The sequence below is a fragment of the Phacochoerus africanus genome, chromosome 9 (genome assembly GCF_016906955.1).
Source record: "Phacochoerus africanus isolate WHEZ1 chromosome 9, ROS_Pafr_v1, whole genome shotgun sequence".
NCBI lineage: Eukaryota > Metazoa > Chordata > Mammalia > Artiodactyla > Suidae > Phacochoerus > Phacochoerus africanus.
The window spans coordinates 35709442-35736046 of record NC_062552.1 but is presented as its reverse complement, the minus strand read 5'-3'; the positions used below and the strand labels follow the sequence as shown (position 1 = coordinate 35736046).

At 53.7% G+C, this 26605-nt stretch overlaps 1 protein-coding gene across 1 annotated transcript in view; it reads right to left on the bottom strand.

Annotated features, from left to right (window-relative positions):
* GLP1R (glucagon like peptide 1 receptor) overlaps positions 1–9009 on the bottom strand; it is a 38250-nt gene extending 29241 nt beyond the window's left edge. Inside the window, exons 1-2 of the mRNA XM_047796792.1 lie at positions 8870–9009; positions 650–746 (exon numbers count right to left, since the gene is read on the bottom strand). Coding sequence (XP_047652748.1) covers positions 650–746; positions 8870–8947 — 175 coding nt within the window. The 5' untranslated portion in view covers positions 8948–9009. The remainder of the gene's footprint in view (positions 1–649; positions 747–8869) is intronic.
* Between the last annotated feature and the right edge of the window lie 17596 nt (positions 9010–26605).

Below are 26605 nucleotides of genomic sequence, written 5' to 3'. Positions count from 1 at the left end.
TCTCAGTCCCCGCCTGGGCGGGGCCCTTCCCCTCCCCACCCCCCCCACCCAGGAGGCTGTCTAACCTCCCCTGAGGTGTCCTGCCCCCCCAGCACTTTCCCACTTGGCAGGTGCCCCTTATCAGCAGTAAGACTTTGAGCCAAGTACTTAGGGTCTCTGTTTTCTCATCTGTAAAGTGGGGTTGATCCCTGGGCCACAGGGCTTTGTGGGGAACAACACTGTGTGTAGTACAGATATCCAAGCATAGCAAGTGCTCAATAAATGATCCATGTGGGCCTATTCTTAAGTTCCCCCCCAAGGAGGGGGATGGTAGCTCTCAAGGCTGAGATGACCTTCCTCTGGTCCCTGGGTCATGGCTGCAGGTTGGGACTAGAACCCAGGCCTATCTGGCTCCAACCCTCTGCTCTTTAAATGATGCCCCCCCAGATTCCCCCCAAACATTTACTCCTATAAGTAGTGGGTTGGGCCTCCTGCCCCTGCACAGGCCAGGCAGTGCTGAGGAGGAAAGGCCAGGTCCCTACTCCCGAGGAGGCACAGGGAATATGGCAGCAACAGGATGCCCCCCACCCCCGGGCACAGGGCATATGGGGCACCCTGGAGAGGCAAACGAGGCCCAGCCAGGTTAGGTCAGGGCCCCACCTGGACTCACCTGTGGCAGGGGGTGGAGCCTCAGTCAGGAAGCGCTGGCACTGGCGTCGGTATTCACGCCATTTCTGCACTGTTTCTGAGAGGGACACCGTGGCGCCCTGGCAAGAAAGAAAAGGGGGCCCCTTGAGTCCAGCCAGCCTCTCTTTTACCTCGAACATTCGGTTTCTTGAACATCCACCTTAGGATCCTAAATGCCACAGGCTCTGGCTATCTGTGAAAAGGGGTAACAGGGAGGTCTTATCATGGCTCAGCAGTTAACGAACCCAACTAGCATCCAACAGGATGCAGGTTTGATCCCTGGCCTCGCTCAGTGGGTTAAGGATCCGGAGTTGCTATGAGATGTGGTGTAGGTCGCAGACACGGCTTTGGCATTGCTGTGGCTGTGGCAGTGGCTATGGCTGTGGCCCTCGATTAGACCCCTAGCCTGGGAACCTCCATATGCCATGGGTGCAGCCCTAAAAAAACAAACAAACAAACAAACAAAAGACAAGGGGGTGACGACCCAAAGAGGGGCCCCAGGTGAATGTTTTTCATCTTTATCCTCCCTGTGCGTAGTGTCCAGCTAGTGGCTACTGAAAGGACGCTGGGGGCTGGGGGGCGGGATGTGCGTGAGGGGGGAGGGGACAGCGTGTCTCGTCCCTGCTGACCTCGCCCAGGAGAGGGAGTTCCCGAGGGCCCTGGGCTTTGTGGTTGCTCCTTTCCAGCACCCAGTCAGCCGGCCTGCGAGGTTCTCACACTTTCAGCCACCATTCTAGAAGGGGACATGAAGGCAAGGCGGGGAGAGGGGCTCCGCCAAGATCACACGGCACCCCAAGGAGCAGAGCTAAGGCTGGGACCTGGAGTCACCCAGCTCAGTGGCTGTGACGGAGTACTGGAAAGCATGGGCTGTGTGGCCTTCAGTAATGCAGAGCTTCCCCCAGCGTCCCTCCTGCCAGAGGCAAGTCTGTTACCTGGGAGGCCAGCATGATCCCCCACCAGTTCCTACCAGCATAACAACCCAGATCAAGTATTCAGCCCAGCTTCTATCAACTGGAGAAGAAGTCCTGAGGACATGGGCGAAGGGATCAGAAAAGTTCCAGAACAGGGGGATGGGCCCTGCAATGGGAGGGGTCCCCCCATCTGTCAGTCGAGGGATATGTACCTCAATTTTCAGAACAGAACTGGCTTTTTAGTAGAGACCCATGCAAACTCAGCTGAGCAAGAATTGTTCCTTTCCAAACATTTTAGTGAACTTCCTTCAGATGTGTCTTGGGACTATGTTTCTTTTTTAGTTGTATTTTTTCCTGAACCGGCTTAAGATTATAAATATTCCCCATTTAGAGGCTGTAGACACTAAAATGACCAGGGAGCCCCTAGTATAAAATTTAGGACCCATACATAATTTAAAACAAAGTTTCACTTCTTGAAATCACAAAAGTATATATGTGTGCTGAAATTAAAATAGCTTCTTGGGAGTTCCCGTCGTGGCGCAGTGGTTAACGAATCCGAGTAGGAACCATGAGGTTGCGGGTTCGGTCCCTGCCCTTGCTCAGTGGGTTAATGATCCGGCGTTGCCGTGAGCTGTGGTGTAGGTTGCAGACGCGGCTCGGATCCCGCGTTGCTGTGGCTCTGGCGTAGGCTGGTGGCTACAGCTCCGATTCAACCCCTAGCCTGGGAACCTCCATATGCCGCGGGAGCGGCCCAAGAAATAGCAACAACAACAACAACAGCAAAAAAAAAAAAAAAAAAAATAGCTTCTTTAGGAGTTCCCATCGTGGCTCAGTGGTTAACGAATCCGACTAGGAACAATGAAGTTGCGGGTTTGATCCCTGGCCTTGCTCAGGGGGTTAAGTAAGGATCTGGCGTTGCCGTGAGCTGTGGTGTAGGTCACAGATGCGGCTCGGATCCTGCGTGGCTGTGGCTCTGGCGTAGGCTGGCAGCTACTGCTCCGATTAGACCCCTAGCCTGGGAACCTCCATGTGCCATGGGTGTGGCCCCAGAAAAGACAATAAAATAAAATAAAATAGCTTCTTAAAAAAAAAAAAAAAAAAGCTTCTTTTTAGAAGCTTGTGCCCTTGATTGGTGGTGCCCTAGGCACAGTAGATCTGGTTTCTAGGTAATCCTGCCAAGGTGTAAACTGAATCCTGGTTTAAAAGACACTTCCCATAAAGACACAGGCAGTCTTGTGCTTTTCCCTGGCCGCCGAGGAAGACCCAAGGAGGAGACCAAGCCTGCTTGAGCTCCAGCCACATTCTTAGAGTAAGTGTGCTGAGGCCACAGGTAGAGCTACTTGAAAGACAGTGCTCTTCTGAGGGCAAAGGTCAAGTGTATTTGTTTAATAAATAAACACACAAGGGATCAAATACAACAGTGAAGGCAGTGTCATGATTTTAGCTACAACTGAGGGTCTGGCACCGTTTCCGCTAGAGCCAGTCCTGGGGGATCAGTCCCTCGACCCCTAGCCCCTTTCCTTCTCCTCCTGCCCTCCAGCCGCTGCTGGTGGTTGAAGCAGGGAGCCCTGGGAGAAACGGCCCGTGATCTCTCTTTCTAGGAGGAAAACAGGCAGGAAGCAAGGTCACTGCTGGGAACTGGGACAGAAGGTGTGTCTGGGCAGAAAGTGTGGATGAGGAAGCCCAGGGAAACCAGAAGTCTTCGGGGGTGGCTGGGGTGGGGGGGGGATGGGGGGTAGTTAAAGGCTGAGGACAGCACCAGGAGGACAGCCCTAGGAGCTTCAAGACAGAGGGTCACTTTGCTGTACAGTCGAAAACTGACAGAACACTGTAAACCAACTGTAATGCAAAAAATAAAAATCATTAAAAAAATTTTTTTTAATTAAAAAAAAAAAAAAAAAGGTAGAGGCAGCCCTGTCACCTGCTCTGAGCAGAGCTTCAGACATGAAACTATTTTCAGACCGGGGTTCTCTGAGGGCAGGGCTCTGTCTCCCCCTCAGATGGGGGCTCCCTGAGGCAGGGGTGCATCTCCCCCTTAGATAAAGAGCTTCCTGACAATACGGGTCCTCTGTCTTCCTGCAGAAGCTGAAATTCTCCAAATACTGCTCACTGCATCCCCCTCTCCCCAAACACACAAATTACCTGGAACTCTGGCCTCTCCCTACCTGGCATTTATGGAGGTCATGCTGTGCCAGCCTCTGTGAGGTGGGGACATGGTGGGGGGACATGAAGAGCACAGGAGGAACGACAGAGCCCTGCCTGAGAGAGTTGCCTGGCTATTTGGGGAGTGGGGGCGGGGGAGGGGGGTCAAATGCTCTTTAGGACCCAACAGTGAAGGCGGTAGTGAAAGTGCTCAGGGAGTGGCCAGGGCAGGGCCCCTGGGGGACTCTGGGGGCCAGGAGCTGGGGGTTAAGCAGCGGTGTGGGGGAGAGAGACTGGCACTAGCAAAGGCAGAGGGTGGCGTTTCAGCAGGAGGGCCAAGCAGGAACAAAGGGACAGAGGTGGGGAATGCTGTGCTCTGGTGAGCAAGCAGAAGAAAGCCTTGGACTGATGTTCGGGGGAATTTTCTGGGCCAGGGAGAGAGCAGTGTGCAGGGCCTGGGGCAGATGTGAGACTCTGGTCCAGAACAAGGCTGGGGTCACCCAGTGCAACAGGGCCCAGGAGCTCAAGGGAACACAGTTACATGGAGAAGCGTGAAGAGCCCTGACCCTGGCTCTCCTGTAATTGAAGTTTGTGATCTTGTGCAAGAATTTTAACCCCCAGCCTCAGCTTAGACCCGCACAAATTGGGAATAACAACCATGCCTTCCTCCCCTGGATTGTTGTGAGGATTAAGTGAGTTAATGAACGGCCCCTGGCACGTGGAAACCTCAAAGTCAAACAGCCCTGTCCTCGAATTCTGCTTTTTATGGGAGAGGGCAGAGTGGACGGGACAGCCAGGAGTCCTGGGGAGTCAGGGTGCCGCCCCCCCACTTCTGGGATCAACAAACTCCCAGCAGGAGGAAACGAGGCCAAGGACTGATCATTCTGCTTAATCTGTGACATCTTCGAGCAGCAGACGAGCCAGTAGCAAAGCTCAGTGAGGATGCTCGGGCCACCGCACCTGAGGGGCAGGGACCGTGAGGAGGAAGGGCCTGCACACCAGCTCCCCCCCTTCCCTCCTCCCGTGATGTGAGTCCCCGCTCCACGCCTGGTGAGGAGGGGCTGGGGGTGCTGGGTGGTAGGGAGGACGCAGTAGAAGCCCCTGCCCCTCACAGGCAGCAGAGGTGGCCGGGACAGCATGGGGGTCTAAGGGACCAGGGTGAGGGCAGAGGGCAGTTTGTAGAATCAGGACCTGCCAGGCCTCATGGGATCTCCCTGAGGCGGGTGAAGGCAGGCAAATGGGGACAATGCCTGGGGTGGAGGTTACTGTAAGGAGAGGGACTCTCCCAGATTCTGGAGTTTGGGGAAGAAGCAGGAGGTGAGAAAGAGGACGCCAGGAGGGAGAGGTGTGTGGGAGATAGCACTGGGCAGAGAGCCTCAAGGGGTCCATTTAAACACCAGCTCCGTCTATTAATGTGGGGCTGGAGGGGCCACACACACTAATCTTTGAGGGCCTCAGTTTCCTCATCTGTAAAATGGGCATCGCGTTCTCCTCAGAGTCCCTGTATAAAGCCTGCAAGATGAAGCAGGTGAAAACCTTTAGAAATTACCCAGCCCTGTCCAAGCAGGCAGTGTTGGAAGTGAGAAGTGTCATTTCTACAGTGTCATTTCTCGGTGTGATTCTGCATCAGATTCTTTCTGACTCTGGGAGCCTTTTTGATTGAGGGGAGGGAGGAAAGGGAAGCCACGGAGGTGGGAAATATGGGAGAAGACCTCCCCAAAGGAAAAAGCGGGCTCCAGTGACAACTCTCGGGCCTCCCAACTGATGCGGCCCTGCACCCTCCCTGCGGCTCCTCCAGGGCCCCCGTCTCCTCCTCGCTCCACCTCCAGAGCCCAGTCACACCAGGGCCCGAGTCGGGAGGGATGGGGCTGCCGGACTCTGGGCATTTGGCCTCGTTTTTCTTTTTTTATTAAAGGCTCCAGATACACGAGCAGAAGGGCAGGGGGAGGAAGACAACACACACACGTTCTCACAAGAACAGACCCCCCATGTGGGCACACTGTCACCCACATTATCACACACGTGCTTACACACAAGACAGGACATGGAGTCTCTCTCCCACACACGAATACACAGTCAGGTACACACACGTATACACACACACACCCTGACATGTGCTCAAATCACACTGTCACAGGTATAGATACAGAGAAACAGCCACACATTCTGTCACAAGCACGCGGTCTCTCATCTACACACGGACACACACTGGCAGACACCCATTCACACACTAAGATGCCTCTCTCTCTCACACACACACACACACAGACCTTCCCACAGATGCAGAATCACACTTGGGGTCACGAACACATATACACTGTCGGACACACAGTGGCATGCTGCTATGTTCCACACACGGAGACTCACACGCAGGCAGACTGTCACACACTGGGTCATGAACAAATACAGAGAAACTGGGGCTCACACGGGCCACCTCTCTGTGTTTCTCTCTACCTGCCCCTATCTCTGCATTTCTGCATCTCTCTAGCTCATTCACTCTCTCTCTCTCACACACACACACACACACACACACACACACACACACACACACAGGGGAACCTGCAGAGCAGGCTGCAGCTGAGGAAAGGCCTGTTTTTCCTCAGAGCCAGCATCCAAGGGCAGGATGTAGTTTCTTGGTTGCTCCTGCTCTGGCCCCACTGGAGTCCATGTCTAGGAGGGAGCCCAGCTCAGGACCAAAGTCCACGCTGACCCTCTCGCAACTTGGACCCCATTCATCCTTCACTAGGGCGCAGAGGCACCGGGCCTCCCATAGCTCCCCACCCCAACCCTCTTCTGCTGCCCTCAAGAACACTTCCAGATTCCTAAGGACAAGAGGTGTCAGTCGTTCAAGTGACTGAAGCTGCCGTTTCAGGGATCCGGAGTCTCAATCCTCTCCATAACCCCAGGAGCAGGGCTGGGATCCCTATTTACAGATGAGGAAACTGAGGTTTGGGATGGTCCGGGTTCCACTCAAGATCACCGGCTAACTGCAGACCGGATATCTGAACCCAGTTCTGGCTGGTTCTAATTTTGGGTGTCAAAGCCTGGCCGGGCCCTTCGGTAGACCAGCTCCCTCACAGGGGTCTTGGAGGTGGGAAGGAATAGGGGAGGGGTGGTCCTTCCCAGAAACAATGAAGGAGTGGCCCAGGTCCCCTTCTTCAGAGGTCCATTCAGCCACCCTGCGCCTGCACCCTCTCCAGCTCAGCCAGCCCAGCTCACTCCGTTTCCCCTTCAGTCCCACTTGGGCAGGCAGGTCACCAGCCCCGCCCCGGCCCCCTTTTTCCTCTTTGCTCCTGAACAGCTGGGTCACCTTACACCTCCTTTTCTGAGATTTGTACCCCCTGCCCCCCAGCAATGACATGGAGGGAGTGACCAAGTCTTGCTGATCTCAGGAACAGAAACTAGAATGCAACATTCACCATTGTTTAGAGTCTTACCCGCAGGCATGAGGTTGGTTGTGTGGCAATGACTGCAGTCTGACCCCAAAGCCTGTCACTCAGATCTTCTGGGCCAAGGATGCTCAGCACCCCCCCCCCGCCCCGGTAGAGAGGGGTGCCCCCTAAAGCTCCCTCTCTCTGCTCACAGCTCGGCTCATCCTGCCCTTCTCCATCACCCCAGGACTGTTGTAGCCCCAAGATGCTGGGCTTCTGGCCTCAGCCCAGAGCTGAGGAATGAGGGGTCGGAAGAAAGGGTAGGTTCAAGGAGCCTGGCTCCTCTAAGCAAAGGAACTCTGGGGAGAAGACAGAAGACAGCATCTCTCCTCTCCCCTCAGTCCAAACTGGGCCGGCAGAGTTGGCCTGGAGCAGCTGTGACCAGGCAGCAGGGGCTCCCTGACCCCCTGTCGTCCCAGTCAGAGGAGGGGGTAAAGGGGAGAGAGAACTGCATGGTGGGTCTGCAGTCCTGGCTCCCAGAAGATCCCATGGACACCAGGGAAGCTAAGGCCTGGCTGAACGGTGGGGGGACGGTGCCGTGGAGCAAGGTGTGTCCTGCATCTAGGGGTTGAGGGACAGGGAGAGGGAGGGAATGAGTCTGAAAAAAGAAAAAAAAAAAACCACAGAGGGGCTGAAGAAGAGCAGGAACCTTAGCTGGGAGATACATCTGTCCACATCTGGATTCTCCGCCAAAGATCCCTCCTCCCACCTGCGCTGGGACAATGCCAAGGCCTGTACAAGCCCACTCCCCACAGCTCTCAGCTCTGGGGATGAGTCGAGGTCATGGGCAAAGACAGCACCCTGGCAAGGGACAGGCCACCTTCTCTCTGCTCAAGCATCTCACGGTATCTTTAGACAACTCCCCTCCCCTAAAACAGGCTGACCAAACCCCCAGCCCAGGAGCCTGGAGGCAGGAAATGCAGTGAGGGGCTGCAGGGGTCCCCCTGCGTCAGCTCTCCAAGGGCATCTGGGAGGCCAAGGTGTCTCCACGTGTCCCAGTATGAGCTCTGGTGCATGTGGACCACCAAAGGGGGCCAAAACGGGGGTGTCCGCGACTGTGTGAGGGGGACCTGCCTGCTCTCACAGGAGCAAGGAGCCTTCTACGTGTCTTTCGCCAGGCCTGGGATGGGGGGGCACTCAAGTTCCATCTGGGAGGTCAGGAGGAAGGACACCAAGCTGCCACCGCAGGGTCCCTGGGCCTATGAGTCAAAAAGGCAGTGATGGGGGCTGATGAGGGGGGAATGGAGCTGGGTGTCCACACCGTGGCCTCCCCGCCTTCCCAGAGGGTCTTAGACAGGGGGCAGGGGCGGCTGGGGGCGCCGGCACGGCGGGGAGGGGTCGGGGCAGAACGGGAGAGAGGAGCTCGGGCGCTCGGGCTATGGCCGGCCGCGGGCACGGGTTTGAGGGACACGGAGTTGGCGAAGTGGTCGGGGGAAATGCGGCGCGGAAGTCAGCGCAGAGCGGCTGCGGGACAGCTGGTGGCCGGGCTGAGGGACCCCGGGCGGCCAGGAAAGGGGCGCCCGGCTGGGGCGGGGGGAGTCGCTCGCCGTCCGAAGCCCCACCTCGGCCACCCAGCCGAGGGCGCCCCACTCCCCCGCGGCTCGGGTTCCCGCCGCCCGCGGTCGCGGAGTTTCGCTCAAGTAGCGGCCGCCGCTGCCGGGACGCCGCGCCCGCAGCCCGAGCCTCCACCTCCCCGGCCCCGGGGCCCGCGGGTCTCACCTGGGGGCGGGGGCCGGCCCTGCCCACCGCCCCGAGCAGCAGCAGCGCCAGGCGGAGCGGCCCGGGGGCGCCGGCCATGGTGGGGCGCTCAGGACTGGGCCATCGCTGCCACCTGCGGCACGGCGCGCGGCCACGGAGACCGGGCGGCGCGGGCGCCGGGGGAGGAGCCGGCGCGGGGCCGCCCCGCCCGCAGGGGGGGCCGGGCGGGTCCTCGGCTTCGCGCCCCGGCCGCCGGAGGCCCCTGGGCAAGGCCGTCCGGGCCGGGAGGTCCGGGGCCCAACGCTCCTGGCGGGCGCGCCCGGCTTCGGCTTCGGGGAGCGCAGGAGCCCGGCGCCCGCTCCCAGCGGGGCCCCTACCTCGCCCCCGGACCTCCTCCAGGCTCCCCCGCTAAGGAAAGCCAAACCACCCCCAGCCGAGCAGGGTTCCCCAAAGGAGACGGAGGAGCGCTCGGGACTTGGCCAAGGTCACACTGCCGGTCAGACCCTTTCGGAAAGTATAGCCCTAAGCGCTGTGATTGACCAGCTGGACAGATCCACCCGGCGGGGTTACACCGTCCCCAAGTCCTCTCCTCTTTCCTGGGCTCTGTCCCACAGACATCCCTGGGACAGCCAAGGTTATGGGGGGACAACGACAAGTGGGTCAGTGGAACCCTGCCGGCGGGGAGGGTCTGGAGGTTCCCCCCACTCCCACAGCCCCCATGGCCCCTGCTCTGAATCCCTGAGCTCTTATAACCCCTGTGTCCATGTGATCCCGTGTGCCCAAGCCTGCCCTCTGTGCCTCCTGCATCTTTGTCTCCCGGCTTCGTGAGCACTTTGTGTTTTACCTCCCTTTATACCCCCCACATTCCCAACCCCAAACACAGTGCAGGCCAGGGAGGGGGCGGGTGGGGCACAAATTCACTTTCAACCAGGCAGTGGGAGGCAGTGCCAAGAAAACGCTGACTTCCATATTCCCCAAAGCCAGCAGGGGTGCCAGCAGCAAAAGCTGGCAGCAACCCCCGCCCCCTCCAAAAAAGAAGCTTGATGCCACTGTTGGGAAGAGGAGGGCAGCAGCGCCCAGACCTAGACCTACCATGGGGCATGCCTGGATCATTCCACAGGGAAAGGGAGTCTGTGGGAGCCGAACAGATGAGTAGGTGGGGTGGGGGAGGAGGCCTGGGGCGGGGGGGAAGACCAGGGGATCCCACTCAGCAAGAGAAATTCTCCTAGAGTTCCCACTGTGGCACCACAGGATTGGAGGCATCTTGGGAGCACTGGGACCCAGGTTCAATCCCCAACCAGGCACAGTGAGTTAAGGATCCGGCATTGCCTCAGCTATGGCTTAGGTCACAAATGCAGCTTAAATCTGATCCTGGTCTGGGAACTCCATATGCCATGGGGCATCCAAAAACAAAAAAAATGGAAAACAAACAAACAAACAAACAAAAAACTTCCTCTCCAGCAAGCTCCACCTCCACTACCTGAGAGTCTATTTCCTCCTCTGCCTGGAAGTCAGTCTGATAGTCACCTTATGTGATGCTAGGATTAGCTTGTTCAGCTGCAAGTGACAGAAAACCCCTAATAAAAGTGGCAGGACCAAGGGCTCTGTTCTGCAAAGCAAGGCCCAAGGTTCAGCCCAGGGCAGGAGCAGAGGCTCCATGACCACTAGGCTCTCCAGCTCTTCCAGCTTCCACCATTCTCATGAGCCAAAGCTTCTATCTCAGGATCCAAGCTGGCTGCTGCCACTCTGGCCATGATATTTCAATTCCAGCCAGCAGGAAGAGGGAAGAGGGGTGCCTCTGCACCAATAAGGACACATCCTGAAAAAGACGGTTCAGGTAGCCCCCTTGAAGGAAGCTCCCCTCGCCCCTGCTCCTCAGCACCACTTAGAGGCAGCAGAGGGGCTCATATCAACAGCAAGAGCCTTGGAAGCCTCCCTGAAACATGGTTGTCCCCCAGGATCCCCCAACTTCTGCCCACCCCCAGAGCCTCAGCGAAAGAGTCACCCCCACCTGGAAGCTTTCCATGATATCCCCAGTTCCTCAGGGCCCCAGTCCCTTTGGCTTATGGCCATCTGGGCACCATGGAACCCTCTTGAACATTGCTGGTTAATTTCTCAGTTCCCTCATAGTGAGTTCCTTGAGGGCAGGGGTCTTGCTTTACTCATCTCTGTTTCCACAGCACCCAGCCCAGTGCTTCCCACACACTAAGTGCTCAGCGACTCTGGTTTAAAATAACAAACGAGGAGTTCCCACTGTGGCTCAGTGGGTTAAGAACCTGACATAGTGTCTGAGAGGATGTGGGTTTGATCTCTGGGCCTCCATCAGTGGATTAAGGATCCAGCATTGCCCTGAGCTGTAGTGTAGGTTGAGGCTGGGATCTGGCATTTCTGTGGCTGTGGTGTAGGCCTGCAGCTGCAGCTCCGATTCCACCCCTAGCCTGAGAACTTCCATATGCCACAGGTGCAGCCCTAAAAAGAAAGAAAAAAGGAGGCCCCTAGAGTTCCCACTGTGGTGCAGTGGGTTAAGGATCTGGTGTCTGCTGCAACCCTGCCTGGTGGGTTAAGGATCTCACATTGCCACAGCTATGGCATAAGTTGCAACTGCATCAGGGATTCAATCCCTGACCTGGGAACTTCCATATGTCATGGTGTGGCTAAAGAAGAGAGAGTGCGAGTTCCCACTGTGGCTCAGTAGAAAAGAACCCAACTAGGATCCATGAGGATATGGTTTCACCCTGGCCTCACTCAGTGGGTCAAGTATCCTTCATTGCCATGAGCTGTGGTATAGGTGGCAAACGCATTGCTGTGGCTGTGGTGTAGGCTGGCAGTTGTAGCTCCGATTTGACCCCTAGCCTGGGAGCTTCCATATGCTGTAACTGTGGCCCTAAAAAAGCAAAAAAAAAAAAAGTGAGAGAGACACCCCAGAGGCCCCCCTCCCCAATTCCACCCTGTGAGGACACAGAGAGAAAACAGTCATCGATGAACCAGGAAGTGGGCTCTCACCAAACACCAAATCCACCTGTGTCATGATCTTGGACTTCCAGCCTCCAGAAACCTGAGAAAGAAGTGTTTGATGTTTGTAAGCCGTCACGTCTATGACACAGTTATAGCAGCCCAGGTGCACTGAGACAAGCCCCCCAGAGCAGAGGGCAGAGCTCTCTAAGAACAGGGATTCAAAGGGGTGGACTCCCACAAAACAATAACCATGAACAAAATCAATAACTATGATGCACTGAGTCCCCACCCTGGGGCAGGCACTGCTGACGCTGTGCGCCTTGATCTCTTCGAGTTTGATGAGCGAGTTCTATTATGCCTGTTTTATGGATGAGTAGACTGAGGCTCAGGGAGGACAAGTGAGCTGCTCGTAGGGCCATGCTGGGGTTCGTCCCAGATCCACCTGCCCCCGAGGCTGGTGCAGGACAGGGCACAGGCTCCAGCTCAGCCTGCCCATCACAACTGCCCTGTGACCCCTTTCTCCAAAGCCCAGGGTTCCCCACCAGCTCCCTACCCCCCATGCTCAAAGCTTCTCCCGTGACCCCAAAGTGGGGTACCTTCAGTCTCCGCTAAGAAAACTTGGTTTTCAGATTATCTTCAGAAACGGAAGCAACTGGTGTGTGCACCTGAGGAAGATGCTGCGAGGCTCTGGACCCGTGGAGCTGGCCAGGGTGGGCCACCCTGTCTCCTTTGTCCCTGGCGGAGTACCCTCTCTCCTTAGTAGGAAGACCTGGCCAGTGGGCAGAACAGAGTCTTTCACTTGGGAGGAGTGAGCAGGGAGGGAGGGGGAAGCAGGGGGGAGGTGGGGAGAGCAGAAAGAGCTGCTGAGAAGGACAGGTGTCTCTTGTCCATATTGTTCAGCTTCCTTTCCAAGCTCCAAGTTCCTAAGAAGCTTGTTTATTTTCCAAAGCTCAAGACCATATCCCCCTCTGGCAGACCAGATGAAGAAGAAATAAATACACACACACCCCCCTGCAGCCAGAACTTAGGCTATGTCAGTCCCGGGTTCACATCCAGCTCAATCGCTCACCGAACATCTGAGCCTTGGCCTCACAATCTGTAAAATGGGGATAATAATAAAGACCAACAACCACTGAGCACCTGCCTGCAGTTGGGCAGCGAGTGTCATTTCATTTAATGCTCACCACTGCCCTCAGCCTGGTCGTCACCAGGGCAGTCTGGAGATTTGCTGCCAGGAGAAGGCAGAGAGAGGCCCAGAAGGGCCCAGGAATCTGTCTTCTGCCAGTGGCTCCCAGGCATGAAGGAGTTAGTCATGGGGCAGTGGGGTTGCCCCTGAGGCAAGGGCTCCACCCTTCACTCCTGCTTCTCTCCTTGCCCCCTGCCCTCTGCCCTCTGCCCTTCTGGGAGCAACCCTGGGTTGTGCAGTGGGATCATTTTAATCCCCATTTTACAAACGAGGACCCCAAAGTGCAAAGTCGTGGTGTAACCAGCCCAGGAGGGGTCAAGAGAGCCTGGATGTGACCCACCCAGATCCCACACACGACGGCACAACCAGGTGCACCTCACAGCGCTGTTGGATGAGGAGAAGCAGCACTGGCCCAGAACCTGGCACCGATGAGTCCTTGGCCAACGGCAGCGCTACCACCACTGTCTTTCCCCACGGCCCTCTGTCTTCCTGGCTGTCTCAGTGCCGGCTGGGTCAGGTCTCGCCAGGCAGCAGGTACAGCTGAGAATGCCCAGGGCTTCAGCTTAGCCCCTTGTCCCTTCCCTGTTCAGGAGGCTACAGGCAGCCCCCCAGGTCTTGGGGAGGGAGGAGGCTGGCTGGAGCAGAGCGTTGTCAAACCACCCCTATGCCCTGGTGCTGGGTCCTGTTTAGCCCCAGGGCCATCAGCTGGGGAGGATTTATAGCCTCTTGAGCTACAGGAATTATTGCTCTCTCGGGCGGGGCATGCAGCACAAAGTGTCACAGCACCGTTTTCCTGACTCTTCTGTTGAGAGACAAGTCAGTGGGGTCACTCCCCCTTTACAGGAGGGGGAACTGAGTCCTGTAAGAGGATTTGCTTTAGGTCACAGACTTTGTGCCCCTGTGGAACAAGGACAACGGGGGAAAATGAGGTGAAAAGAGCAAAATTCCTTTCTCTTCTCCACCTGGGGACTCAGGCCAGAAATGACTGTGGCTCCCTTGGCCTCCCCTGGGTTTCTCACTTGATCACCTCTGAAAAGACCCTATTTCCAAGCAAGGTCATGTTCTAAGGTCCTGAGAGTTGGTGTCAGCAGTGGGAGAAGGTGAGAGAAAAGCCCAGGGAGGGACAGCGTCCTGGCGAGAGTGGTGAGTGGTCGCACCCGTGAGGGGACAGGTGTCCCTTCCTTTAACGAGAAGGTTGTGTAGCAGGGCTGGCCGAATGCTCCTCAGAGCCGGTGGGTTAGTTTCCTGGGGCAGCTGTCACGAACCAGGTGGCTTCAATAACAGAAAGGTCTCACAGTTCTGGAGGCTTGAAATCCAGGTGTGCTCAGGGCTGGTTCCCTCTGAGGGGTCCAGGCCTCTCTCCTAGCTTCTGGCAGCCTTAGGCATCCTTAGCTTCTAGATGGCATTTTCCCTGTGTCTTCAACTTGTCTTTGGATACTTTGTGTCCAGTCCAAATTTTCTTTTTTCTTTTCTTTCTTTTTCTTTTTTTTTTTTTTTGGTCTTTTTAGGGCTGCACCTGCAGCATACCAGGCTAGGGTTGAATCAGAGTTGCAGCTGCTGGCCTTTGCCACAGACACAGCAACTCAGGATCCAAGCTGTGTCTGCCACTTACACCACAGTTCATGGCAACACCGGATCCTTAACCCACTGAGCGAGGCCAGGGATTGAAGCCACACCCTCATGGATACTTGTCTCATTTGTTACTGCTGAGCCACGGCGGGAACTCCCAAATTTTCCTTTTGGATAAGGACACTGGTCCTGTTGGATTAGGACCCACTCTGATGACCTCATTTTAATTTGATCACCTCTGTAAAGACCCTATTTCCAAACAAGGTCATGTTCTAAGATACTGAGAGTTACGACTTGAAGATATCTTTTGGGGTGAGGGGGACACAGTTCAGCCTCTAACGCCTGGAGACCACATCTCCCCGTCCCCCTGATGCTTCATGTGGAGGAAGGTGGTATAGGCCCCTCCAGTCTTGGCTAGGAAACCTTCCACATAATCCTCTGGCCTCTCTCCTCTTACATTTTCAGCTGGACACAGATGGTCCAGCAGAGAACTCCACGGCCCCAGGGACTGTGGAACCACAAGACAGAAGGAGCCTGGGTCCCTGGAGGCCTGCGTGGAGCAGTTTCCTGTGACCCGCCCTGGATTGTATCATGTGACATCACTGAGGTCTGCGAGCTGTCCATCACATCACCGTCACTGCCTTTAATCTACCAGGACAGACAGAGCGGGGGTGGGGGTGGGGGTGGGGGGCGGGGGACGGGGTGAGCTAGTCCAGGCAGAGGGCTTCTGAAGGTCCCCTCTTTGTAGCTGCGAGGAGGTGAATGAGGCCCCTCATTTGGGGTCCGTCTCATCCTCCCCTTTGTGGACAGCAGCCTCGCAAAGGGGATTGTATGGCTGTGGCTCACATTTGTTCTTGGCTGGCTCCTCTTCACCTCCTGGCTGTTCACACTTGTTTGCCTTTTCTCTGGAGAGAAGGTGGGGGGCGTGGAGGGTGTGGTTCTGACAGAGCCCACACTGCCCCTTCACAGAATTCAAGCTCTGCAGGAAAAGAGGAAGCTCGCCCAGTTTCACACATCTGGAAATCAAGTGGAAAGGAAGCAGCGCACAGCTTCCCATTGTAATCTTTCAATGTTTCCTTGTGGCTGAGAAACCCACTGTGACCAAAATGAGAAATGAAACTGTCAACCAAGGTCTAAAATCAGAGGTGTTGGAGTTCCCACCCGTTCCATCCCATCGGGTTAAGAATCTGACATAGTCTCTATAATGATGTGAGTATGATCCCTGGCCTTGCTCAGTGGGTTAAGGATCTGGTATTGCTGCAGCATAGGTCACAGATCCAGCTCAGATCTAGGTTTGCTATGGCTGTGGTGCAGGCTGGCAGATGCAGCGCCGATTCTATCCTTTGCCTGGGAATTCTCATATGCCGCGGGTGTGCCCCTAAAAATATGTATATAAAATAAAATAAGAGGTGTTCCCAAACTGACATGTTGACAGGCCCATCAGCATCAACCTCTTTCTGGCAAACTCCCCCCAGCTGTTCCCCACCGCCCCAGCCATTGCATCCTTCAGACCAACCAGTCATAAGCCTCACAGGCTGAGGCAGGAAATGTTCTGGGGAGGGCCCTGTGGGTCTCAGAAGTTCACTCTGAAAGGAATGGCTCTGAGCTGGGGTGGGGAAGCTCTCACTGGCTTTCAGGAGCCAGGATGACCTCCAGGGCTGAGTCAAGGTCACTGTAAAGCCTGTCAGCATCCACCAAGGCCAGGAAGGATGAGCAATGGCCTGACTCTTGCCCGGAGCCTTTTGGATCACATGCTCTCCGCACACTTAGGCTGGACAATATCTTCTCTCTCAGCTTCACCCCCTTCTCCTGAATAATAGAAAACAAATGCAAAACGGAAAATCCAAAAGTTTCTGGGCCAGTTCCTCCCAGCAATCTGCACACCATGCTTGGCTCTCTGACCTTGGACTCTGCAGGCACCTGGGGGCCACTCCAGACCTCACAGGTCACACTCATCAGACAGGGCTGCAGCCGTCCAGGCTTGTGGGACTGTGCGACCTCTGACCCTGCGGATGTCTTCTGCACCTCCACAGGGTCAAGGCCCAGAGGTTTCTTCCTCTGTTTCTGGTCGTTTCTCTCAGCCTGGTCTGACGAGTGACACGATAATGCTTCGGCGTTGGAGACCGGCCTAGGGTTGGAGGGAGCTCAGCATCTCCCTCCGTTATTGGGGCCTGACCTCTAGATATGGCCCCAAGTGGACCGGCAGCTTTGCCCGGCAGGTCACATTCTCTGAGGACCCAGTGTGTTTCGTTTCCCCCCACAAGGCCACCCAGGAGTCACTTCCTTCCCTGTTCTGAAAGCACTCACCGTCCGTGCACTTGGTGATGCTCTGGTTTCTGGCTCATTTGCCAAACGGGGTGGCAAACAAAGCTGATGAGCCTCCCTGGCACCTAATGGCTCTGACGTCCAATCCCCTTCCACCCAGGTGCTCTCAGGGGGAGGTCCTCGGGGGAGGGGCTCACAGAATGAATCCCAAGCACAGCACTTCTGCCACATAAAAAGGCACAAACACTTCTCGGAGACAAAGGCTGACAGTGGGTGCTGTGGGAGGGGCTGGAGGCCCCCCGGGGTCCTGAGGCCGTGGAGGCTCTGGCAGTGGCTGGGCTGAGGTCCCATCTGAGGCCCCCGAGCTTGTGGAGGCAGATGGAGGACAACGAATGTGTCCCCGTCATCAGGCCAGGTTGCCTGGAGCCAGGACGTGAAGATCAGGTCTCTTCTCTCTGTCCATCAGCAAGTTTGAGATCACTGATATTTTTCTGGGGATGCCCCTCAAGGACAAAGATCTGAAGACTGTGTTTATATGAAAGCAGACTAGGCTGGCCAGCAGACCAGATTTGAGGCAAGCTGGGAACCATGGGGGGCTTCAAAAGTCATGTCAGGCTGCATGTCAGGCAGCCCAAGAGGTACCCCCTGCCATCCTCCTGACCTTCATCCAGACCATGGTCTTCGCGATCCTCGGGCAGTGGGACTCCTGGGGAACGAGATCAGCAGGCCGGACATGGTTTCGCAACACAGTATCACTGTCCTCATGTGCCTCATCCCTGCCCTCCCTGCCCCCCCGCCCCCCACCCCAGGCATTGTCTCAGCCCCTGTGCTCAGGAAACTGCTGATGATGGCAAGTCTTTGCCAGCCCTGCCAGCTTTGCCAAGGCCCCTTCAATATCACATCCAAGACCCATAGCTCTGACCTTTGGAAAGAGACTGTTCCCCATGTCTCCTAATTGGAAACTCACTGACCCACACCAGAGCATGGGGGTGGCCACCCCATGGTGCTTTTATAAGAGACAAATCGTGGAGTTTCCACTGTGGTGCAGTGGGTTAAGAATCTGACTGCATCAGCTTGGGTTGCTTTGGAGATTTGGTTTGATCCCTGGCCCAGCACAATGGGTTAAAGGATCTAACACTGCCTCAACTGCAGCATAGGCTGCAGCTGTGGCTCGGATTCAGTCCCTGGCCTGGGAACTTCCCTATGCTGCATACGGCCATAAAGAAGAAAAATCAGCGGTTTAAACTTGAAAGCAAACCAACTAACAGAAATTCCACAGACAGACAGTACGGGCAAGTTCTCTTGCAGGCTCCCTCCTATTAGCTGGTCAGGACAAAGACCCTGGTCAGCTGTGGGGAGACCGGGGCTCTCACCCTGGTGCTTTTGCTGTTCTGTTTTGTCCCCTAAAGCAGACTGTCTCAACCTTCTGAGTTTCTGTTTCCTCTTCTGTATGAGGAGCCTGTTATTGCCTCCCTGAGGGATGCTTGTCAAAATCAAAAGAGAGGATGTGTGTGGAAGAGCTTTGGCAACTGCAAAACCTAGACATGAGGGAACGTCACGGTCATTCCCGAAGTGGCCTTGACTCTCCCTGGTCCTCCCAGCTCTGCTTCTTGAGTGTCCCATGCTGCGGCCAAACGGATTGGTTGTCATGGTGGTTGTTGTCTTGTGGTCAGCCTGCCTTGGCTCTGGCGGTGCCCTCCCCGCTCCGAAGTGCTTGTTGCCTCTACTTCCTATGGTCAAATCCCATCCATCTTTGATGGCTCAGTCTAAATTCCACTTCCTCCCAGGGCCTTGCCTGATCCTCTCAAAGAAAGCCAACGCTCTCCCCTCTGCACTCCCATGCCCACCTCATCTCCAACAGTGACCACCCTCCGGCCTGCCCTGTGGCTCTTGTGTTCTCTGCTAGAGCCCACGCCTCAGGGCAGGGCCCTCGGGCCTCTCGCCTGAGGATTAGCGTGGAGCTTGTGCGCAAAAAGTGCTCAAAACCATCCTATTGATTTGCATTGAGTTGGAAAGGACTTCAAGAGGGAATCAATGTCTTTGGGGCCTGGAAGCAGAAGATGAGTGGCCAGGCCTCGGGGAGCCGGTCCATAAACATCTTCTGACAGAAAAGCCCAACGTCAAAGCCTAGCAATTTTAGATTATGTTTGCATGAGAGGCTTTTAAAATAGCAAAACTTTAGATTTATGTCCCTGTGAACAGATGTGGAAGGGAAAATCAATTCCTCATAGGACAGGCTTATTTGTTTTTTTATCGCAGTGCTAAATATTATGCACCGAGTGACAAATTAATATATAAATTGACCTAGAGACACTTACTCCAGGAACCCTGGACAAGAATGAAGTGAGGACCTGCAGGATCTCCTCGTGGCTGCACGTGGCAAATGTTGTGTCTCAGTCAAGTCGGAGTTTTCTAAGAAGATGCCGGAAGCAAAGATGATGCTAACCAAGACAACCTTTAAAAGGACCCAGCCTGTGCCCCGGAAGAGAGGAAATGCTCACACCCTTTGTGTCGGGGGACACACGCCATGGAAGGCTGGTGCCACCTGGCCATTGGCTCCGGAGTCTTTCCGGCGCTATTAGAGGATGTCAGGAGAAAGGCTTGGCAGCACCCTGGCCTCTTCACACCCATGCCCTCCTCAGAACAAGAACTGTCAGCACTGCAGACCGATGCTGGCAGTTGTGCCCTCTAGGGCTGGCAGGGGCCTGCCTGTCCCAAGGGACCACCTGCTGTTCCCCTGATATGGCCCCCACAGCAGGTAACGTGAGCAAATGAAGTGTGAGCAGACCTTCCTCATGCGGGCACCAGGCCCGGCCCTCCCTCCAAGGAGCCTGAGAGGCAAGGGCAGGGCCAGATGAGGAAATGCATCTGCTCATCCCTGGGGCCAGCCGTCCCGAGGGGTTCTGCAAGCAAGGGAGGGACCTGGGGGGAGCGTGGGATCAGGGACCCACCAGGGAACACCACAGCTGACTGCAGGCTGCCAAGGACTGGCTGGGGCTTCTGGAGAAAGCAGACCAGGCAGAGAGAGCGAGTCTATGCTCTAAAAAAATTCCATACACATGGAAAAAAACTAAAAGTGACTGCTTTCCCCAGGAGAGAGGATGACACATAACAGGCGAAGCTTCTGACGTGGTCCAGCTAAATGCCAAACAGTTGGTTCTTAGCTCAGGAGAGAGAGGGAGGGAGAGGTGGGGGGGGGGGGGAGAGAGAGAGAGAGAGAGAGAGATGGACTAGAGTATTTCCTATCTCTCTGGCAACCTCTCATTCAGGTTTTTAGCATCATGGACACTGGCTGTCCTGTGCGGGGACAGTAGCAGAGCGACAACAGAAAGGGGAAGGGTTTGCAAAACCAGGAAGGAATACGGGAAACCCACAAAGGACAGATGGGCGTCCTTCCCCCTTAGACACAGGTTGAAGTCCCCAAGCCCATGTCTGGGAAGCTGGGCTCCTGGGGACAGAAACAGCCGTGAATCTGGTCAGTAAGAGCCCCACATTCATAAACACCATCTAGAAGAGGCTGTGAAGGTGCCAGGAAATTAGAAGCTTAAGCATTGAATATCTGCACCCGGTCACAGGAGGTTTTTGCCTGGAAATGGAGAGAAGGAGCTTTAATTAATCAGCCCCGGCCTGAGTCGAAATCAGAGTCAAGAGAGGTGGCTTCTGTCAGGAAAGGCAGGGAGCTGCCAGTGCAACACATGTGCGAAGCAGCGAGGAGGAACCTCCCCGCTCCCCGCCAACACCTGCTCAATTAAAATTGCTTATAAAGAAACAACTGGAACCCTGTCAGCTTGCCACATCCCTCTCTTCCAAGGAGGGTGGTTATGCAAGCCCAGCTCCGGGGACAGAGCCTGGATCCTTTTGGGGAGAATGGAAGCGGTTAGGAGAACTTGCTATAACCACGGATTCTGAGGAACTGGTATTGATTCAGGGTAGATGAAGAACAATCTCATTTCTTGAGCAGAGTATTTATATTTATCTCAGAAGACTGTGAATCAAGACTTGAGTGTTCAAAGACTCTGGTTCCTTTTTGCAGTCGAAGCCAGAGGCTGCGAGAGAGAAGCAATGGGGTGCGCTTTTTTTCCACATGCTTAAGGTACAGAAGTCATTTTTTTTTCCTAAGACCGAATACAGCTGTCCCTTTCAAAAAGTCTTAGGAATTTAGGGCTGTGAGAAAAAGAGCCATGAAGAACGGATGCTTTCATGGTGGAGGACAATGTGAGAAAAAGAATGTATATGTGTACGCATGACTGGGTCACTTTGCTGTACAGAAGAAAACTGACAGAACATGGTAAACCAGCTGTAATGGAAAAAATAAAAATCATTAAAAAATAAAAAAGAACGGATGCTTTCAGATTTCAGGTGTTTGAGTATTTGGAGGACTTTTCAGTATCTGTCCAGAGGCTCCGCTCAGCCCCAGTGGCGGGGGTGGGCCCTCAGGCAGGCACCCCTGCTTCCACAGCCACTCGGAAGGGACGGGAGTTGCCCCTCAGGTCTCTTTCCCACCGCTTTGGGGGTGTGGGCTTGCCTACAGATGTCAGAAACACTCTAGCCAAAGTTGTCGCGATCTTCAGAAGAGACCATAAAAAGGAGCCAAGAGAAAACATGTTCATGATTTGTGTTCCGATCAAAGGAGGTGGAGAAAAGGATGAGGGGAGAGGAGCAGGAGTGCAGGGGAGGAAGCGTTAGTCCAGCGTTGGCTGCAAATGCTTCCATCTGCCTGGCCCCCTCGACCCCTCGGCTCCCAGGGGGCCGCCTGCAGGGCCATCCCTGCTCTGTGCCTCTGAGGGGCGACTGAGGCCTTTGCTCTGACTGCATCGTGGCCCAGCTTCTCCCTCTGCCCCATCCTGCCTCCTCCCCTCCCCCACAGGGGCTGTTTCCAGGAACCCCGCACTCAAAACTCGAGCTCAGAGTCTGTTTCCAGAGAACCTGACCTAAGACAAGACAAAGAGGGCACAACAAGTTTAGTATTTTTAATGGGTGGACAATTTCTATCAAATATAGAAAAGGATCATCAGCCAATATCTATACAGCCCTGGATAATCCTGGATGGAGTCCTTGTTAAGATGAGGCACGTTTTTGGATGTAAGCTATAGGTCCTAACTTTTCCCCTCTGTGTTGTCCTGTGACTTCTTTGGATGTGGAATGCAGAGCCATTTTTAAAAACCTTTAAAAACACTGGAGATTCTGTTAGACATCTAGGATTAAGTCACTGAGTTCCTTTAACCGTGAGTGGCTTTTTTGGCTAAAACGGAAAGGATCTCCCCAGAGTTCCCTAGTTGTTGTTGTTTTTCATTTAGGATAGGGAATTATTTTTCATACTCCTGCTCTCTTTTGCCCTTTGCTAAGGGCGTTCTTTATTTTATTTTTACTTTATTTTTGCTTTTTAGGGCCACACCTGTGGCACATGGAGGTTCCTAGTCTAGAGGCAGAATCAGAGCTGCAACCACTGGCCTACACCACAGCCACAGCAACTTGGGATCTGAGTCGTGTCTGTGACCTACACCACAGTTCAGGGCAATGCAGGATCCTAAACCCATTGAATGAGGCCAGGGATCGGACCCTCATCCTCATGGATACTAGTTGGGTTCATTATCATTGAGCCATAATGGGAACTCTGCTAAGTGTGTTCTTTAAAAGTAGTTTCTCTTTCTTCTTTTGCATGGAGACAAGGAAGCCTACAAACGGGGCCTGTGTCACAGGACCAGACCTCAGGTCCTCTCATTTGACTAATTCTAATTCTAGAGCTAATTCCTCCTGCTCCTTCCTGTTAACAATGCACCTGCTGATCTAGAAGGTGCATGAAAGCCCAGAAAGAGCATGTTAAATGAACCTGCTAATTCCCTTCAAGATTTCTGAATTTGACACATACAATTGCTTACACACTATACAAATGCTGATGTTTGCCCGACAGTCTCTCTTCTAGGCACGTTTTCCTTTCCATCCAGATAATGAAAGCTGCTCAAATCAACCAGTCAGAGAAACATAGATGTAATATTCTCTATGCACAATTATGAATTTTAGAGGTCAATGCCATTAGACTCTGTTTTTTTTTGTTTGTTTTTTTTGCATTTTAGGGCTGCACTCATGGCATGTGGAAGTTCCCAGGCTAGGGGTCGAATCAGAGCTGTAGCTGCAGACGTACGCCACAGCCACAGCAACACCAGATCCAAGCTACCTCTGTGACCCGGATACTTAGCCCACTGAATGAAGCGAGGGATTGAACCTGCCTCCTCATGGATGCTTGTGCGGAGCTGAGCCACAATGGGAACTCCAACTCCGGCTTTAAAAAAAAGACAAGAAAAAAACAATACTGCCCTGAAGAGTTCATCAGAGCCCAGACTGGAACCATTCAGCCTGGGTTCAAATCCCAGCTCAGTCCCAACCAGCCAGGAGAACCTGGAAACACGTTATTAACGTCTCTGGGCCCCAGCTTCCTCGCCTGTGAAACGGAGATGATAACATCAGACCTCATGGGTTGGTATAGAGGCTACCTGAGTTAATTCATGTCAGGTGCTCGGACCAGTGCCTGGCACAGGTGTTATTAAGTCACAGGCCTCGTCGAGACCAAGAGTGAGCGCACAGATCTTCATCTTTCTTCAGAGTCCTGTCAGTTATTTAGAAACACTTGGCTAGGAAGACAGCTCTTTTCGTCAAATTGTACTAACAGAAGAAACATCCAACTAGACACTCCAGGCTATTCACTGCTGAATCTTTTAACCCTTCCTGCTACTACTCATCTCATCCACTTAGGTTCTGAATCCCCCGATTTTGCCTCCATAGCATCGTTCACGACTTGCTTTTCTTCCATTCTCGTGGTCCCTCTCGTCCTGATGCTCACTTCACCGTGTTGGGTGCAGAGCACAGCCTCCTCACTGACCTGCTCGTTTCCTCTCCGGATTGTTCAGAACCACCAGGGGCTCCCCACTGTCCTTACGTCGAGTTTCCAACACGGCTTCCGCCTGACACGCCCTTCTTCCCCAGCATCTGCCTACACTTACCGGTCAAACTGGGTCAGTTGCTGTTCATTCCTGCTTTCGCTCAGCCAACACTTGTGGGGTGCCCCAAAGCCGGACTCTGCTCTCAATGAGCTGGCTCTAGAATGAGGAGACTGACACCTGTTAGTAACTCCTAGGATGAAAATCGCTACATTCAGTTTCGACCAAGATACAGAAGGAGCAGCAATGCCTACCTGGGGGTGGGGTGAGAGGCCAAAGGAGTCCTCACAGAAGTCGAAGAAAGGACCGCATGCTGTAGGGAGAACTTTTCTTTACAGTTTCATTGAGGTATAACTGAAGCACAGTAAAATGTAAAATGCATGCTCAGAGGGTAGAATCTGGCACAGTTTGGCAAGTGTGAAACCACCACCACCCTCAAGAGAAAGAATGCATCTCTCACCCCTGAAGCTTCCTCTTGCTCCTCTGCAGTCTCTTTTTCCTGCCTGCCCCCTCCCTCATCCCAGGCCGCCACTGACCTGTTCTCACAACAGATTAGTTTGCATTTTCTAGAATTCTGTGTGTAAATGGAACTATACTTTATGTATCCTTTTTTGTCTGGCTTTTTTCACTCCGCATAGCAATTCTGAGATTCATCCATGGTTGTGCTGTTTTACTGCTGAGCAGTCGTCTATAGAATGAGTATACCGTGGTTTGCTTATCCATCCAGCTGTGTATGGACACAGGAGTTGTTCCCAGTTGTTGGCTATTCCAAATAAAGATTCTGGGAACATTCGTGGGTAAGTCTTTGAAGGCACAGCACTTTCATTTCTCTTAGGCAATCGTCAAGGAGTGGAACGCCTGGATCACACAGTAGATCTATGTTCAAATTTTAAGAAAATGTCCAGCTGTTTTCCAAAACAGCTGTACCATTTTACGTTGCCTCCAGCAGAAGGTCAAAGTTCCAGTTGTTCCATATGGGAGAATTTTCCTGGAGAAGGGAACAATGTGAGGATGAAACTGTGTGTGATGTACAGGGAGCATCAAAGAGTCCTAAGGGCAGAAGGAACTGAGCAAGTTGAGTGCTGGGGCAGGTGACAGGCACGAGTTTTATTTTAAGCCAAAACCTGGAGGGCTTTGGTGTTTGGAGTATATATTCCAGGAGATGGAAATTGATTGAAGAAGGCTCTTGAGGAGGACTTGACATGGTCTGGTCTCTGTCTCTGGATGTTCCATTTAGCTTCCCATCTTTATACTGTTCCCTTCCTCACACTGTTCCCTTCCTTAGCACATATCCATCCACTGTCTTAGAACTATCTTGGCACCATGTATGGAAAGACCAGGAACCAACAGAAATGCTACCTTGTCTTCAAGATCGCCCCACACCCCTGAGTTTTAACCCTCCCTTTGTACTTCACACTCACATTACAGGTGAGTCCCCTGTTCGCCTGAGGCCTCTTTGACAGAAGAGAGTGGGGTTTGTTCATGCAACATCACCCTCAAGACCAGTCCCTTCCACACGATATAGCTTGAGACACTTCTTGTTCAGTCTTATTTTTATGCAAAGTCCAAACTAAAATAACATTTTAAATCAACAAAGGTATAAATCTCATTGCTCATTTTGCCAAGACCAAAAATGAGAATATGTGGACTGATTCCAAGGAGGAAAAAAATTTACTTGTTCTCTCTCCCAGCTTCAGTTGGCTTAACCATCTAGTCTCAGATCCTTTGCTCTTTCATGCTCACCAGGTCTCCCTCACTCAAGTGCAGCAAATTATGTAATTAGTAAAACAGCAATAATTTTTTTCTGAGAAAATGGTTTTGTGCTTATGCAAGTTCAGTGGCTCAGAACATCTTAGGAAACCATTTAGCAAGCCTAGAGAAAGGCAGAATTGGGCTCCAGCCAGCTCTGCAAAACTCGGGGAGCATTGAGAGGTGCACCAGGAGGAAGACCATTTTTTTGAGGCACTGCTTGGTTGCCAGGTGCCCATCCCCCAGGGAGCCTCAGCACCCATCTCTCTCCCCTCAGTGTCAACACCAGAAAACAATCAGCAAAAGTGGAGAGTTCACAGGAAATGGTATGTGAGTGGCTTTAAACGGTCTGATTCATGGTTTTTGCTCGATTCACATCCTTCCCATCTCTTTCCCCAGTTTTCCATGGGACATTCAACTCCATTGAACCTTGGAGTTCCCATCGTGGTGCACTGGTTAACAAATCCGACTAGGAACCATGAGGTTGAGGGTTCAATCCCTGGCCTTGCTCAGGGGGTTAAGGATCTGGCATTGCCGTGAGCTGTGGTGTGGGTCGCAGATTCAGCCCGGATCTGCTGCTGTGGCTCTGGCGTAGGCTGGTGGCTACAGTTCTAATTCAACCCCTAGCCTGGGAACCTTCATATGCCGTAGGAGTGGCCCTAGAAAAGGCAAAAAAGACAAAAAAAGAAAACATTGAACCTAACTTATTCTCTGAAAACCTACCATGGCATCCAGGGCTGTAGGCTATGCAGTTTGCCTTCAGGAGTTTTAGCAGCTGGATGGGAATATGAACGAAATGCATGTGTCTTCTTTGGGGACCTGCCGTTTGGTCTGCTCCCATGGGGTCCGTGTCCTTGATGCACGCCCAGAGAGTTGCTTCCAGATTCTAGCTTCTGTCAGTAGGATATTCTTTCCGGAAGACGCTCTCTTTTCCTTTAATGTGCCTACAGGCTGAGGGAAGGGCCAAAACACATGGGCCAGAGGCTCGGCTCTTCTATTTTGTAAACTGCCCTGGACAGTTCTATGGCTTTGACACTGAATCGGTATCAGGAGCGCACCAGAGGCCACTGCCACAATTTGCATCCTATTATATACTGT